This window comes from Saccopteryx leptura, chromosome 2 (assembly GCF_036850995.1).
Source record: "Saccopteryx leptura isolate mSacLep1 chromosome 2, mSacLep1_pri_phased_curated, whole genome shotgun sequence".
In the NCBI taxonomy this organism is placed as follows: Eukaryota; Metazoa; Chordata; class Mammalia; order Chiroptera; family Emballonuridae; genus Saccopteryx; species Saccopteryx leptura.
The window spans coordinates 368,718,142-368,735,151 of NC_089504.1; the positions used below are offsets into that span (position 1 = coordinate 368,718,142).

The 17,010-nt window shown below is 40.3% G+C and overlaps 1 protein-coding gene across 9 annotated transcripts in view; it reads right to left on the reverse strand.

Annotated features, from left to right (window-relative positions):
* CDON (cell adhesion associated, oncogene regulated) overlaps positions 1-17,010 on the reverse strand; it is a 119,900-nt gene that overhangs the window by 53,618 nt on the left and 49,272 nt on the right. For all 9 annotated transcript variants that reach the window (XM_066365166.1, XM_066365161.1, XM_066365162.1 and 6 more), the window contains 6 exons: positions 16,342-16,614; positions 14,936-15,082; positions 14,284-14,427; positions 13,184-13,471; positions 11,663-11,932; positions 4,937-5,290 (listed from right to left, as the gene is read on the reverse strand). In XM_066365166.1, coding sequence (XP_066221263.1) covers positions 4,937-5,290; positions 11,663-11,932; positions 13,184-13,471; positions 14,284-14,427; positions 14,936-15,082; positions 16,342-16,614 — 1,476 coding nt within the window. The remainder of the gene's footprint in view (positions 1-4,936; positions 5,291-11,662; positions 11,933-13,183; positions 13,472-14,283; positions 14,428-14,935; positions 15,083-16,341; positions 16,615-17,010) is intronic.

Consider the following 17,010-nt stretch of genomic DNA (forward strand, 5'->3'; position numbering starts at 1 on the left):
TCACCAGCTTGAGTGCAGGCTCACCAGCTTGAGCACGAGGTCACTGGCTTGAGTGTGGGATCACAGACATGACCCATGGTTGCTGGCTTGAGCAAAGGATCAGTGGCTTTGCTGGAGCCCCCCCCGCCCCGGGTCAAGGCACATATGAAAAAGCAGTCAATGAACTACTAAAGTGCTGCAAAGAAGAACTGATGCTTCTCATCTCTTTCCCTTCCTGTCTGTCCGTCCCTATCTGTCTCTCTCTCTCTAGCTTTAAAAAAAAAGGGGGGGGGGGCTGACCTGTGGTGGCGCAGTGGATAAAGCATCGACCTGGAAATGCTGAGGTCACCGGTTCGAAAACCTGGGCTTGCCTGGTCAAGGCACATATGGGAGTTGATGCTTCCTGTTCCTCCCCCCCTTCTCTCTCTGTCTCTCTCCTTTCTAAAAATGAATAAATAAAAATAAAAATAAAATTTAAAAAAAAAGCGGGGGGGAGACATGAAACAAACCAGCAAAGAAAAAAGAATTTACTTATTTCCAAATAAGCCCTGTATCTGGACAAAATTGAAGGTTTGAAAAACTGCCAATCTAAAGAAAGATCAAATTTCACACAGCCTTGATACTCACTACTAGAAGCAAGCAGAATACACAGAGGAAGGTAAAAATCATTTACTTGTGCTGAAATAGCAGGTTGCATATATCAAAAAATTACTGAGCACATATTATGCACCAAGCATTGTGCCTAGATATTAATAAACATAATTTCATTTAATTCTCAAAACAACATTCTCAGATAGTGATACTCCCACTTGGCAGATGAAACGAGGGTTCTGAGAGAGTGACAACAGCTGGCAGAAGAATGTTATTAGTACGGCTATGAAAAAGCGAGAGAGCAATGAAACTTCAGGACTGACAGCCTGGGTTCTCTAACATGCTAGTAATACTGATTTTAAAAAGTCTTCTTTTTTGACTACTTTTGTAGAGAAAAGGAACGCCGGAAACAATGTTAGGGTTTCTTTCCCACAACAAAGTCAGATTTCTGGTAAAGGGAGGGGGTGGTATTAGGAGAACTTCTGCAATTTAGTAGAGAAGCAACAAAAAACAGGACTAAGAGTGTAAGGTCAGTTCTCTGTTGGTTTAAAAGAGAAAAAAGGTGTCCCAGAAGCATCCTCCATCAAAGAAAACAAGAAGCTAGTGAAAAAATAATATAGAAGAAAACTAATTAAGTTCACTGAGACTCAAAATATTGTTCCTGGAACAGCCATGTTTATCTAGTGAGTCAGAATGTGGGCTGATGTTAAGGGTGGGACCCAGAGCCTGCTAATGCAGAGATGGACTTGAGCATGCGGGGGTAATTAGCGGAGGCTTGGGTGGTGGATAAGAGTCTTATCGGTAGTAGTTTCATGGACCCTCTGGGCAGGTTTACCACTGGGAAGTGGGATTTGGCTATAGAAGAGTTTAAATGCCACATGCCTCAGTTTATACAGAGGCATGAGAAAACATTTATGCTACAGCCTGCGTCTCAAAATTCTACTGTTATTCAGAATGCAAAGAGACTTTTCCATAACCTTTAAAGAGGGTTCAATGACTCTCCGTTTACTATTCCCAGTAATATAATCCCTGCGCTCAGGAGATTCTAGATACAATTTATAAAGTCTTAACAGTAATTTTCAAAACTTTTTTCACATATATTACTTCATTTCTCTTCAAAACAACTCTGTAACATAGAGAGTTCTTTTGAATTGGAAAAGAGATTGATAAAACTCTGACTTTTGAAATATAACTATGGCAATGAACTGAATGTCTTTTGAGTTGAAACTAATCAAACATGGAATATAACTATATCTGTCAAAATTGTTCCCACTGTGACCACTGATAGCAGCAACCCTCATCCAAAAGTATGTAGGTAAGCCAGGCTGACTTCCATTATAGTATTGAAGAGTTACAACTCACTCTACAAATATTTGCACAACCTGTACCTCAAAACCCAAGGTCTCTAGAAAGAAAAAAACTTGGGTTATTCGTGGGCAGTCATCTTTCTATTTGACCTTGCCTACTCCCCTTTTCACAATAAACAGAGGGAGTGGCTGTCAGTATGCTGGACTTGAACAAGGCTCAGATTTCTGTGGAAAGAAGCAGACTGCTATATACTGTTCTGGATATTAATAAACTCAGCTGGACCTTAATAATTACTAGAGAACGCGTCAAAGAGGCAATGCTGGATCACTCAGATACGATGTAGGTGATGTAGTTACTACACATAAAAATAGCATTTATCAAAGCATAAAACCCTGAAGTAGAGAGGTTCAAGGTCTATAGAGAGCTAATCTAAACAGGTAGTTTATGTATCTTCTAAGGGCTTCAGGTCACATTTAAAGTAAGGCATTTAGACAAAATATCTAGTTTCCTCAGCTATGACTATGGCCTCTACAGCTCCTGCTACCCTACAGTGACATAGAATAATCACTTCAGCTACATGCTACCCAAGCAGCACCTGCATCATACCTCTCTTACAGTTAACAACTTTGTGTAGAGTTAGATATAGAACTTAGCAAACAGATATTCAGTAACAATTTCTTCCTTCCTTAATCACCACATGGATAACTGTAATTTAATAATACCTAGATAATAACAACTAACCTAATACTTAGTATTTATTGAAGGATTTCTGTTGCCAGACCCCATTCTAAGCACTTGACCTATATTGGTTCCTTGAATACTCATATCAACTCTACAGGTATAGTGGGGCACCTTCACTGTTCTGCAGACGAGGAAATAAGCACGGAGTAGTTCAGTAACTTGTCCCAGGGTCCAAAGCCCCCAAGTGGCAGAGCCAGGATTCTACCACAACCTGTAACCTTAAACTTTGTAACATCCCCACCTGTGGCATTCATGGAGTAAGTAGCTCAAGAGTCTAAATTGAGTCCCTGGCTTCCTCTTCTTCTCTATCTCCAGCCCCACCCAGAGCTAGGGTCCTTGTGTGCATGCAAATGCAAAGACCAGTGCACACATCCACCCCGTCTACTTCGCTATCACTCCTCTGCAAAAGACCACCCCTTGGCCACTCCTCTGGTTTAAGGGTATCTGCACAGTGCTGATGTGGCCCACACTCCAGAGGATGAGCCAGGAAAAAGACCTGTGTGGGATCAGACTATAAACTAATTAAAGCAGGTAATTCTGAACCCCTAAATCTGTTGTATAGGAGGAGGAACATGGGCGCCTGTCTCCAGGTAAGCAGCCACTTGACCCCATGGACTCTTTGACCTGTGGGACCCGAGGACCCAGGCAGAAGAGCTCTGTACCAAGCCCTCTAAAGGCGAGGCCCAGGGCAGGAACCTCAGCTGCCAAGGGTAAGGAAGCACTGCTCTATGATGTTCTTATTCTCACATGACAAACACAGTGACAGTCTCCACTCAACTGACTACTTGCTGGGAATACTGTTCTGAATACCTACTGATGTAAGGTTTGAATTTGAATTAAGTCAAATTTGAATTAATTTTAATAATATTGATATTCTATTACTAGCACTCCAAAAACTATATGTTTTTAAGTCATCACCACAAAAACATCAGTAAAATATAAAGAACTAATGTTACATACCCCATCAGGAACATAAGTATATGAGATGGGAGTACACACGCAGGCACTGTTTGACAGTACCACGATGCTCCTCTCTATGAAAGCCAACTCTTAGACTGTGGCTACTCTACTTAGTAAGGGGTTACCTTAAAAATGTCTGCAATGGGCCCTGGCCGGTTGGCTCAGCGGTAGAGCGTCGGCCTGGCGTGCGGGGGACCCGGGCTCGATTCCCGGCCAGGGCACATAGGAGAAGCGCCCATTTGCTTCTCCACCCCCACCCCCCTCCTTCCTCTCTGTCTTTCTCTTCCCCTCCCGCAGCCAAGGCTCCATTGGAGCATTGGAGCAAAGATGGCCCGGGCGCTGGGGATGGCTCCTTGGCCTCTGCCCCAGGCGCTAGAGTGGCTCTGGTCGCGGCAGAGCAACGCCCCGGAGGGGCAGAGCATTGCCCCCTGGTGGGCAGAGCGTCGCCCCTGGTGGGCGTACCGGATGGATCCCGGTCGGGCGCATGCGGGAGTCTGTCTGACTGTCTCTCCCCGTTTCCAGCTCCAGAAAAAAAAAAAAAGAAAAAAAAATGTCTGCAATGACATTTTCAGCAGCTTAGAAAATCAAAAGTATTAATCACAAAAAGGTGTCCGTGGGTGTCCAGAATGTGCCACCCCAAGATATGCCTCTGTGGGATGCAGAATGTTTTGAACTAAAGGCCACTTTAGCTGTGTGCTCAAGAGAAACTTCTGCACCCCACCTTAACTATGTAGAAGAATTTGAATCACAGGTCTTGCCCATAAGAAACTAGCAGGGACAATTTTTGACGTATCTATAGAAAGGGCAAACTTCTCTTTACTAAAGACCTGCTCTTCCTATCATTTTGCAACGACGTTTTGAACTCCCCAAAGCACCTTCCCTCATCCCTGATTCCAATGTCTTATATACCCATTTCCTTTCTCTCTCTGAACCTCTCCTGCATGTGGGGTCTCTGACTCTCTCATATATATGGGTTCCCATACATATATATATATATATATCATATAAATGGGGTTATTTTCTCTTGCTAATCTGTCTTGTGTGTATTTGATCATTAGAACAGCCAGAACCACCTTCAGGGTGCAAATTTATTCCTCTCCCACAGCTCATACCCTTCCCGAAAGCTTTTATATGACAACTACAAGCTTAGCAAAACACATCAGAACTGAAGACCAAAGTTCGTCCGGTTCATGTTAGGATCAAACACCAAAAACTATCATTCTATATATCACTATCATTGGGAAAAGATATATCTCAAGAGATTGCTGGATTCATTAAAATAATACTTGAAAGCACTTTATTCTCTATTATCAAACAAAACTATTCACCTGGAAAAAAAATACTAATGGCAACTCACCAACTGTGAGGATAGCTTCAGACTGCGTGGTGCCATGTTCATTTGTAGCTTCACAAGTGTATTTCCCAGCATGCTCCTGGGTGACGGCCTGGATATACAGTGAGCTTGTGCCAGCTCGGGACATGACAAGGTGAACAGGCTCCGGGTCAAAGCCACTAGGTCTGAGTAAGTGTGATTTTCGGGATTTAGATCTGAGGACTTGAGACGGATGGCTGGTTATCAATCCATGCCTATCATACCAACGGATGACTGGAACTGGCACTCCAGTGGCATTACAGGACAAAGTAACAAAGTCTCCGTCTACCACTTTTGTACTTGCTGGTGCTGTAATTATAACTGGCTTGAGTCCACCATCTGTTAAAAAAGTCATTCACATACAGAAAAATCTAAGAATATTACAGTATCTACAATACAAAATAATTTCATTCTATTGTGTAAATGCTCTCAATGTCATGTGAAAGTAGCAGTCAGAAACATCTTTTACACATGCATTTCTAAACAGCTGTACATGCAGAACAGTGTGAAGAACACAATTGCTCACTGAGGCAAGAGTGTTCACAATGTCTCACACAAGTAGTGATAGATTCATGATAGAAAGGATTAGAACAAAGGCAACCCCCTCCTCTTTAGTTCTCTTCTCAACTTGCACCAAGGAACTCTGTCAATAGAAAGTAGGGTTTCTCATAGTTGTGGGCCCTAGACATTTCCTAAGCAGATTTTCTGTTCTTCAGAAAGAAAGGAATGTATATAATCTGTTGAGGGTTCCCGTAGGTATCCTACACACATTTGACCACTATAAATATAGAACATGGGACGTCAAAACCTCAGACTTGAACATGAAAGAGGTGTAAAGGAGTAAAAAACGAAATGAAAATAGCCAATTCCTGGGGGTTGGGGGTGGAAAATCTGATTATAGAAAGCCTGGGAAAAACCCTGTTCTAAAAGTTGATAAACATACTTACCATATACATGAACATTTTTGTTTCTAAAACTGGCACAACTCTTTGCTTTTGGTCCCAGGTATTCTCTGGGGCTATGATTAAGTATACCTACAGTGGAATACTGATGACAAATGACATTTTCTCCAGCATATCCTTCTCTTTATCTAGTCCTACTTCCTACATTTGACAAACCAAGCTACACTTGGTACTATCAGACTTGTGAATGTTGTCACTTTGTGAAAGGCTACATCACTAGTCACAACCTGCACTTCCCTGAGTACTAATGACACTGAACATCTTTTCACATGCGTATGTGTCATATTTTTCCTCCTTTGTAAAATGTCTTTTGTCCATTTTTCTATTGGATCATTTATCTTTCTTATAATGGTTCAGAGTTCTTTGTATGTATCATATACTGCTCTTTTGTTAGTTATATGTTACTAGTGTCTTTCCCTGTAAGAGATAATCTTAGTTTATCTCTTTTCTTTTCTTTTTTTTTTTTTTGTATTTTTGTATTTTTCTGAAGTTGGAAACAGGGAGGCAGTCAGATAGACTCCCACATGCACCCAGCCGGATCCACCCGGCACGCCCACCAGGGGGCGATGCTCTGCCCATCCCGGGCGTCACTCTGTTGCAACCAGAGCCATTCTAGCGCCTGAGGCAGAGGCCATAGAGCCATCCTCAGTGCCTGGGCCAACTTTGCTCCAATGGAGCCTTGGCTGCAGGAGGGGAAGAGAGAGACAGAGAGGAAGAAGAGGGGGAGGGGTGGAGAAGCAGATGGGCGCTTCTCCTGTGTGCCCTGGACGGGAATTGAACCTGGGACTCCTGCACGCCAGGCCAACGCTCTACCACTGAGCCAACTGGCCAAGGCCTATCTCTTTTCATTATTAATGGTATCTTTTAATAACTAGGATGGCTTAATTTCTATAGTCATATCAATCTTTTTTTTAAATTAGCCTTTAAAATCTTGTTTAAAAGTTTTACCCATATAATATAGGTCTTCTCCTAAATTTTCTTCAAAAACTTTGCCATTTTGCCTTTCTATGTAGGTCCTTAGCACACTGGGAATTTGTCTTTGTATACAATGAGTTAGAAACTTTCTTCATTTTCTCCACTTTGAAAAACAATTATTTCACATCAATACTTGACATAAATAATCTCCCCTTGGTGATCTACAATGCTACTTAAGTCAAGTCCTTAAGTACCAATGTCTTTTGATGATCTGTCTTATTCTAAGAGTCTATTTTTCTGTTCTTTATTTTAAAATTTTATTTATTCATTTTTAGAGAGGAGAGAGAGAGGGAGAGAGAGAAACAGAGAGGGGGGGGAGGAGCTGGAAGCATCAACTCCCATATGTGCCTTGACCAGGCAAGCCCAGGGTTTCGAACCGGCGACCTCAGCATTTCCAGGTCGACACTTTTATCCACTGCGCCACCACAGGTCAGGCTATTTTTCTGTTCTTGTACCAACATAACATTGTCTTAATTACCACAGATTTTTGTATATGTTCTAATATCTGAGTGTCTCATCTATTCTTAAGCCTTTAAGATATAAATTATAGAATCAGTTGTCAAGGTCCTCAAAATATTCTGATAGAATTTTAATTGAAATGGTAAGACTACAGAGATTGTGAAAAGATCTGACAACTGTGTAACATCGAATTTTGGTATCTGTGAACTGGTACATCTTTCTGTGTACTTGGGTCTTTTAAAGGTGACTTTTAATAGTATTTTGTTCATTGCTGTTTGTAATAAATTTATGTGTCAATGTGACTGGCCTGACAGATGTCCAAGTATCTGGGTGTGTTTGTGAAGGTGTTCCTAGAAAAGATTAGCATTTGAATTGATGAACTGATTATAGCAGATGGCCCTCTCCAATGTGGGTGGGCATCATCCTATCTGTGAGGGCCCAGCAGAACAAAATTGCAGAGGAAGGACAATCTCTCTCTCTCTCTCTCTCTGCTTGAGTCGAGCCATCCACCTTCTCTGTCCTCAGACAATGGACATTAGTGCTTTTATGTTCCAGCTTTCAGACTGCATCAACTTACACCATCATCACCCCCCCACACACACACATACACACACTGAATTACACCATCAGCTTTCCTTCTCCAGTTTTCAGACAGCAGACTATGGGACCTCACAACTTCCATAACTGTGTGAGTCAATTCCAACAGTCAATCTCCTCTTTCGTATATCTCAGACACCCTATTGTTCCTCTGAAAAAACCTGGCTAACACACCAGTGTGTAGAAAGACAACTAATTTTTCTTTATTGGTCTTCATCCAGCCACCTCGCTATATGCTCTTATTTCTAATAATTTGCCAGCAAACTAGTCAAGATTCTCAATGTTGATAATCATAAGAGCTGTAAGTAAATAACAATTTGATTTCTTTCTTATCCTTATATATATAATTTTTTTGATTTTTTTATTCTGTGCTGGTTAAAATATCCAGTATTATGGTAAATAAAACAAATTTTAAAGGGAATGCCTCTAACACTTCACCATTAAAAGTGATTCTCCAATTTGTTACTCTTTATCAAGTTTAAAAAATTCCATTCTATTTCTATTTTTCTAAGAGTGTCTAATATAAACACTGAATTATGTCAAATGTTTTTCTGCTTTGACTGAGATCATCACATTGTTTTTCTCCTTTACTAGATAAATAGAATGAATGACACTTAAATTTTAATTGATTCCTGGAATAACTCCTTGGTTGAGCTGCATTTCCTTTTCTATATACTGATGGCTGGCTAATATAATATATATTTTATATAGATTTCTGCATCTGTGTTCATAAGTGAGATTGGCCTTTGGTTTTCTTTTCTCATTCCATTCTTTGGTGATTTGGGAATCAAAATCATATCATCTGGATAGTTCTCAGTTTTTCCTTTTTTCTGGAAGAGTTTGTATAATGTATGGAATGGTCGGTTACTTTCTATTTAAGTCAGCTTTACTAAGTTGCAGTTTTCCTAAGAATTTGTCCATTTCTGTCTACCTTTGTAAATTATTGGCATAAAATTTATCACAGTTTTATTATTTTAATCTCTATAAGACTTGTACTTTTTACTCCTAATAGTTTATTTGTATTTTGCCAGATTCATTTCCATTTTATTAGACTTTACAAAGACCAACTTTTATCCTTACAGGCATACCTCGGAGGTACCATATTTTCCCATGTATAAGACGCACCTTAATTTTGGGCCCGAAATTTGAAAAAATACATATTACATAAAGTTACTGAACTCAAGTTTTATTCATCATAAAATTCATACAACTCCTCATCACTGTCAAAACTCCCATCCATTAGCTGGTGTGTCTGATGACGAATCATTGTCTTCAACAATGAGCACAAAAACAAGTGCAAAAAAGCGGGAAATGCAAGTTAAAAAATCTACAACCACTGTATATAAGACGCACCCAGTTTTTAGACCCCAAATTTTTCGTAACAGGGTGCGTCTTATACCTGGGGAAATACAGCACTGCAGGTTCTGTCCTACACTGCCGAAACCATAAAGTGAGTATGTAGCAATCTTTTTGTTGGTGGGGGTCTTGCCTTCCACTAGCAAAAAGCACCCCATCCGGAGAGCAGGCAGCGCTGTGCAGCAGAGTGAGGTGTGCCTGTACCGATGTTTCTATTTAACCTTCATTTTCTATTTACTTGCTTTCTGCCTCTATCTTTATCTCCTTTCTTCTGCTTTCTCTAAATCTATTCTAGTATTTCATTTAGTTCTCTAATTTCCAATTTGACTGGTTTTCTTTTATAAGCATTTGGGCTATAAATTACCTTCTAAGATCCAATTTTGCTATATCGCATACAATCTGATCTGTGGCATTTTCATTATCATTCAAAGTATTTTAAATTTCCTTATAATAGTCTTAACCCAGTTACGGAGATGTATAATCTTAAATTTCCAAATATATGCTGATCAAAAATTATTTTTTACTTTTAACTTCTAAGGTAATTGCACCAAGGTCAGAACTGGTCTGTATCATACTGATTATTTGACATTTGAAATATCTGTAACTTGTAAATAAAAGATTAATTTCTCTAATATATAAAGAACTCCTCTCAATCAATAAGAAAAGAAACCAATCTAATTTTTAAAGTGGATAAAAGACAATGAACAGTCAATACATAGTTCAAATGGCTCAAAAACAAATGAAAAGATGTCCAACTTCATTTATAATAAAAATGAAGAGGCAATTTTTAAAAATCTATCAGATTGAAAAGATTTAAAAAAAGTATTGACAACCCTGGCTTAGTGAAGATATGAGGAAATGTGGAGCTACACACGGCTGGTGGGAATGCAAACTGGCAACAGTTTTAAAGAGCAACTCTGATAGTGACCAAAAGTACTAATGCATGTATGCTTTTATGCAGCAAGTTCATTTCTAGGACTTCATTCACACAACTGCAAAATCTATGAAGAAGGACATTTATTATATAACTCCTATTAGAGCAAAAGATCAGTAACAGCCATCAAAAGGTACTAGTCAAATCATTACAAGCATACCATGGAATACAAATAAACAACCATTTTTAAAAAGGAATAAAAATACTATTTAATATGCCATATGGGAAGATAGCCAATATATAAGTGAAAATTTCAAGGTAAAAAATCCTACCACCATTTATGTAAAAATTAAAAAGATAGATGCTGTTATTTAATGTACATACATTGTGTGTGACATAACAAGGATAGTCTTTTAAAAACTGATAAAACTCATTAAGTTCTAACGAGAAACCTGGCTAGCTGGGAATAGGAGTATGAAACTTTTAGCATATACCTTTTAAACTATAAAGTATCTGTTGAAAAATATACTCTTAAAAATTTTAATGAGCTTGATTAAATAAGGCTGCTCCTTCGTGGAAATACCTCTCTGCAACTAGAAAGGATCAGGGAAGGTGAAGACAGTTCTGGTATGATGATAGGATCATTCCCTTTAGTTAAATTTTAACCATAGGCCCTGGGCGGTTGGCTCAGTGGTAGAGCGTCGGCCTGGCGTGCGGGAGACCCAGGTTCGATTCCCGGCCAGGGCACATAGGAGAAGCGCCCATTTGCTTCTCCACCCAACCCCTCCTTCCTCTCTGTCTCTCTCTTCCCCTCCCGCAGCCAGGGCTCCACTGGAGCAAAGATGGCCCGGGCGCTGGGGATGGCTCCTTGGCCTCTGCCCCAGGCGCTAGAGTGGCTCTGGTCGCGGCAGAGCAACGCCCCGGAGGGGCAGAGCATTGCCCCCTGGTGGGCAGAGCGTCGCCCCTGGTGGGCATGCCAGGTGGATCCCGGTCGGGCGCATGCGGGAGTCTGTCTGACTGTCTCCCCATTTCCAGCTTCAGAAAAATACAAAAAAAAAAAAAATTTAACCATAACAAAAGCCTATACGTAAAGTAAAATTTTCTATAATTAATTACATAACCTAAAGACTACCTTTTTCAGGCTCAGTGGTAGAGTGTCGGCCCAGCATGTGGATGTCCCAGATTTGATTCCCGGTCAGGGCACACAGGAGAAGTGCCCATCTGCTTCTCCACCTCTCCCCCTCTCGCTTCTCTCTCTCTCTCTCTCTCTCTCAGCCATGGTTTGATTGGTTCAAGCGCATCGGCCCCAGGCACTAAGGATGGCTCCACAGAGCCTCTGCCTCAGGTGCTAAAAATATGTTGGTTGCAAGCATGGCATCAACAGGGGTTGAACCCAGGTGGATCCCGGTCAGAGTATTTGTAGGAGTCTGTCTCTGTGGCTCCCCTCCTCTCACTTGGAAAAAGAAGAAAGAAAAAAAAAAAGACTACCTTTTTCAATTTCAAGTCTCCCAGTAGACTGCATAAATCCAATCCCATTATCTGCTACACACTGATACAGCCCAGAGTCTTCCATGGTAACACCACTGATTTTCAATCCATTTTCTGCAGTTAGATGTCGTGGGGAAGGCTGAATAAGCTGTGCATTATGAAACCAGGTACGGTTGGGAGATGGGTTCCCACGAACCTCACAAGTAAATTGGACTGTGGCACCCAGAGACACTGTCTGATCCTGCAGTCCTTTAGAAATTGAGGCATGTTCTGAAAACAAAACATAAATTATCACACAAGTCATATAAAATCTCTCTACCAATAACTAGTTAAAACTAAATTGTATTGTTTACTCACATTCTCCCATCTGCTGTGCTCAAAAAAATAATTAGAAATGTATTTTAACTTTCCTTTAATAGGATAAACCATATGTTACTAATATGTTATAATCTCTTTATAGATCTCTCCACCCACTTAACTCCCTCAACAGACACACAAATACACACACACACACAAGGAATTTCTAATTTGGGGCTTCTCTTAGCATTAGTTTCAGGTGATCTGTTTGAAATAAAATAATAGTTTCCCTGGATATCACAATAAACAAGAGCCAAAACAAAAAACTTTTCTTCAGAAGTGAAATTCCTTTTATGATCAATTCTGCTTTGAGGTTAGATGTGTACTGGACAAAAAAAAAAAAAAGCCCTTTAATATCTGTCAAGTGAGTTTTTACCTAAACAAAGTAAATCATTTATCAACATTTGTTAACATATGCCCAAATTAAATGATTATAAATATCAATCTAGTCCTAATGATCATTAAACTTTAAAGCCCATTTGTCAATACTTAGATTAATTCCAGTGTATTTACATCGGCCATTGATGCAATTAAATATGTGCAGATTTATAAAACTATATTGACTATGAAACAACTTATTATTTAGTTTTGGGGGTTTTCATGAAAACCTGCTTTGATAAAGGAAAACGTTTTCTGCTACTACACGATAATGAGGTAGGCAGCGGAAGGAATATTCAGATAAGAGTAGATACAGAATTGTAGGTGAAAATACTGCAGACTTTATGAGCCAGATACAGTGAAAGCATTCCAAAAGGGAAAATAAATTGAAATGGAATTTCTTTCTGAGATGACATTTTCTAGTCAGTTACTTTGCCTTACTTAGTTACTACCACTGGATACTACACCTGAGAACAGCCCAGAATCTTCCATCCTACTGAGGTCTAGTCTCTTTCCTCCATGTCCCTAGGAACAAGCTCTATACTATGTAACCAGGTTGGGGTGAGGTTCCCAAGAACATCCCAGGTGAAATGTTCTGACAACTCCCAGAAATACGGCCTAATTCAGCAGTCCATTAGGAAAATGAAGCTTGTTCTGTCTACTGGTGTAGATAATCTCTTAATACTCCTCATTTCATTTACAGTTCACAAATAGATCTTCCATTCAAATATCAGTTATATCAGGAAAGTAGCCTGACTGGAAAAAATTTACTAAGTAACACCTTACCAAGCACTTGAACCACGTAAGTCACATGTTTTACTTCTCCAGACTTGCTTCCCACCATACAGGAATAGTTTCCAGCATCCACCGGGTCAATGCTATCTGTGGCAAGATGCGAGTACAACTTCCTCCAGTTGCTTCCCGCCACAGCATCCTGGCCGTCCTTCAGCCAGTGCACTTGAGAAGCTGGGACCCCACTCACCACACACTCCAGGGTGATAGGGCTATGAGAAAGGACAGCTAAGGCCTGTGAAAGGGTCGGGTGCAGAATGTGAAAATCATCTGAAGAAGGGCCTGGAAAAAGAAAACAACAAAAAATTATTAACAATCTCCTCCTCAGTAAATCTGTGAGCTTTCCTACCTTCCAATTTATTCTTCTTTACATTACAAGGTCCTATTTGGTAGTTAAATCATTTTTCAGGTGAGAACTAAAAGAGTTTGTGATCCTTTGGGGCTACTTCTGAATTAGCAATTTAGAAATGCAGAATTCTCAACAAGGACAAGAACCACTACTTCATTAAGCTTTGGCTATTGGTGCTACCTCAACTGTACTACCATAATCCAAATATCTGGTAGGAGGCCCTGGCTGGGTAGTTCTGTTGATTAGAGCATCATCCCTATGTTGCAGGTTCAATCCCGGTCAGGACACATATAAGAAGCAACCAATGACTGCACAACAAAGTAGAACAAATCAATACTTTTCTCTCTCTAAAACAAATGACTAAATAAATAGATCAAACTTAAAAATCAGGTATGAAAGAGGACAGATATATACATTTTCATAACTCAGCCACAAACTTGATCACCATTCATATCAAGTTATATTTTCTCTAAAACTTATTTTCATATGAGCAAAGGGCAAAGTTCTCCACATGTTCTCCACTCTACTATCCTCTTGACCGAAATTCTCCTCTAACGTATCGTTTGATTTTCAGAAAACATATACAGTACTATTCTATAACACATTTATGTGTTTATATTTTTGTAAGGCTCTCTTATGATAAACGAACACAATCTAAGAGCAATATGAACTTCCATTTCCCCGCTCTTTAGGAGCACTGCTTTCGAGGACTCTCCTAGTTACCATTATTCTCCCAAATACTTACGACTCACAAGAAGCTTTCGGCCAATGGGTTCGACTTTTAATTCATGTGTGACAGGATTAAAAGCTGCACATTTATATGACCCCTTGTCCTCTAAGGAAACATTCAAAATCTGAAGATTTCCTGATGGAAGGATTAAGTAATTCTCTGAGGAAGGAAGGGAATATAGTGAGGCATATCACTTTACAAACGACAGCAATTAAGACTAGTCAATTTTTTTTTTTTCTGTATTTTTCTGAAGCCAGAAACGGGGAGAGACAGTCAGACAGACTCCCGCATGCACCCGACCGGGATCTACCCGGCATGCCCACCAGGGAGCAATGCTCTGCCCATCCGGGGCGTCACTCTGTCTCGACCAGAGCCACTCTAGCGCCTAGGGCAGAGGCCAAGGAGCCATCCCCAGCGCCCGGGCCATCTTTTGCTCCAATGGAGCCTCGGCTGTGGGAGGGGAAGAGAGAGACAGAGAGGAAGGAGAGGGGGAGGGGTGAGAAGCAAATGGGCGCTTCTCCTGTGTGCCCTGGCCGGGAATCGAACCCGGGACTTCCGCACGCCAGGCCGACGCTCTACCACTGAGCCAACCGGCCAGGGCCAACAGTAGGTTCTTTAATGAGCATTTGACCTGTAGGTGCCACTGGCTTTTCATAAAAACTCTCACCTGTAGAATGTCTCAGCCATTTCCCCCGGATTTTATAGCGCACCTGAGCTTTGGGGTTGCTCTCTGGTACCTTGCAGTCAATGAAGCCAGCACTTTTTTCTTCTGCTGTAATAACATGCTTTATTGAAGAATCAAAATCACCAAGAACTAAAATAAATAAATAGATAAATAAATGTAAGTTTGAACCATCTTTCCCAAAGGAAATTCAAAAATTAGAAACAACATCCATAACACAGCTGTTTGTGGCAGCTGATCCCGTTCCACAGGGTAGCTGATCTTTTCACCACAAACAGCAGTTTGGGTAGAGGCACAAGGCTAATGCTGGGGCTGAATCATGGTACCCTTTCCCAGAGGACCATGTGAAAAGCAAACTGCTCTTAAAACAGTAGGGAGAACTAGAAAAGATAACTGCTCCCATTTTGTCAAGATAAGTCCTTTTCAGTGCAGCCAGCCCCTCATCAAAACCGACGTTCCCCACGCATCCTTCTCTTTGTAGCTCCTCACAGTCAATAGAATGGCTTATGAGCATGAATCTAGGGCACTGAGAAACAAAGCTGTGTATCACTAGAATTTTCTGACTATACTAAGTTGGTCTCAAGTCCCCTCAGTTTAAGTTTACAACAGATGGAGTTTGCCCGGAAGGGCTCTGTTATCTCCAAGCGGAAGGCATTCAGCAGCCCGCTAGGAATGCAGCCCTCCAGTGTGTGTCTTGGAGCTGTCCATGGGTCACAGCTCTACAAAAACATTTACTCTTCTCAGTTATGACAAACTCACTACTCCTGGGGAATCCAGATTTGTTCTGTAAATAGGGGTGCCCTTACAAAGACGTTTTCCATTACTGGAAGCCATCACCGTTTGAAAGGCAGATGGCTCATTCTTACTAAGAAAACCATGAATTCCAGATTTCCCTAAGTTTAATACTCAACATTCCTTTCTTTACAGTCAGTTATTATTTTCCTGTTTCTCTAGCCTGGTTTCAATTAAATAAATTAAAATCACTCAGTAATCAGGCAAATAAAACAATTAGATGTGAAAGAAAGATAAAGAACTGCATAAAATAACCGAGTGTTAAAGTAGACAATAGATTTTTTGTTAGTTGCTCATATTAAGGGCTTTTAAATACAAAGAAATTCAGTATTCGCTTTAGAAAACTGTCCTGTGTAAAAAATCACTTCCATAGCCTTGTTCCAGAGGAAGACAACTAGGCGAGGCTCACAGTGGTTCAAGTACATTTCCCAAAGTTAAACACACAGCAAGAGTCAAGGCTAGGACCAAGAGTCAAGGCTAGGACAAGAACGCCTGTGTGTCTGTCTGCAAAACCCATGCTCTTCCCACTATTCAAAAATGCAAGTACTAACAGTACTGTCAGGAGAAATCATAAATAACAGCGACAAAATTAAACTCACCGGCAATGGATACTGTTGCAGGGCCACTCACAACTGCACCGACGCTATTGTTGGCAACGCACTGGTAGTAACCCAAAAGGGAGGGGTTCAGAGAAAGAATAGTCAAAGTCCCCTGATGAATCTTAATCTGTTCCACGTTTCTATCCAATCTTTTTCCATTACGCAACCATGTGATACGAGCAGTCACAGGTTTAGCAGAACAATGCAGAACTACAGGTCCACCAAGTTTCTGGACAGCAGACAGTGGCTCAGAAATAAAATAAGGTGCCAAATCTACAAGAGAACATTCCCCGTGTGCAAAGGAAGAGGAAAAGGTGAAAGAAAGCACATTAAATACATTTCATCTCAATCTTTGTAACTACAGGCAATTCCTTACTTTATGCATATATGTTATGGTTCTTAACACTTTTACAAGTTCTAGGAAGTCTTTAAAGCCCATTTTTGGAAGGAAAAAAGGCAACATGTTAACCTATCACTTAATAATTAGGGTAAAATAGAGAAGAATTTTTTTTTTTTTTTTAAATTTACTTGTTTTTTTTTATTTTAAATGTTGTATTTGTTCCCGTTTTTTCTTTTTTTTTTTTTAATTATTTTTATTTATTTATTCATTTGAGAGAGAGAGAGAGAGAGAGAGAGAGAAGGGGGGAGGAGCAGGAAGCAGCTTTGACT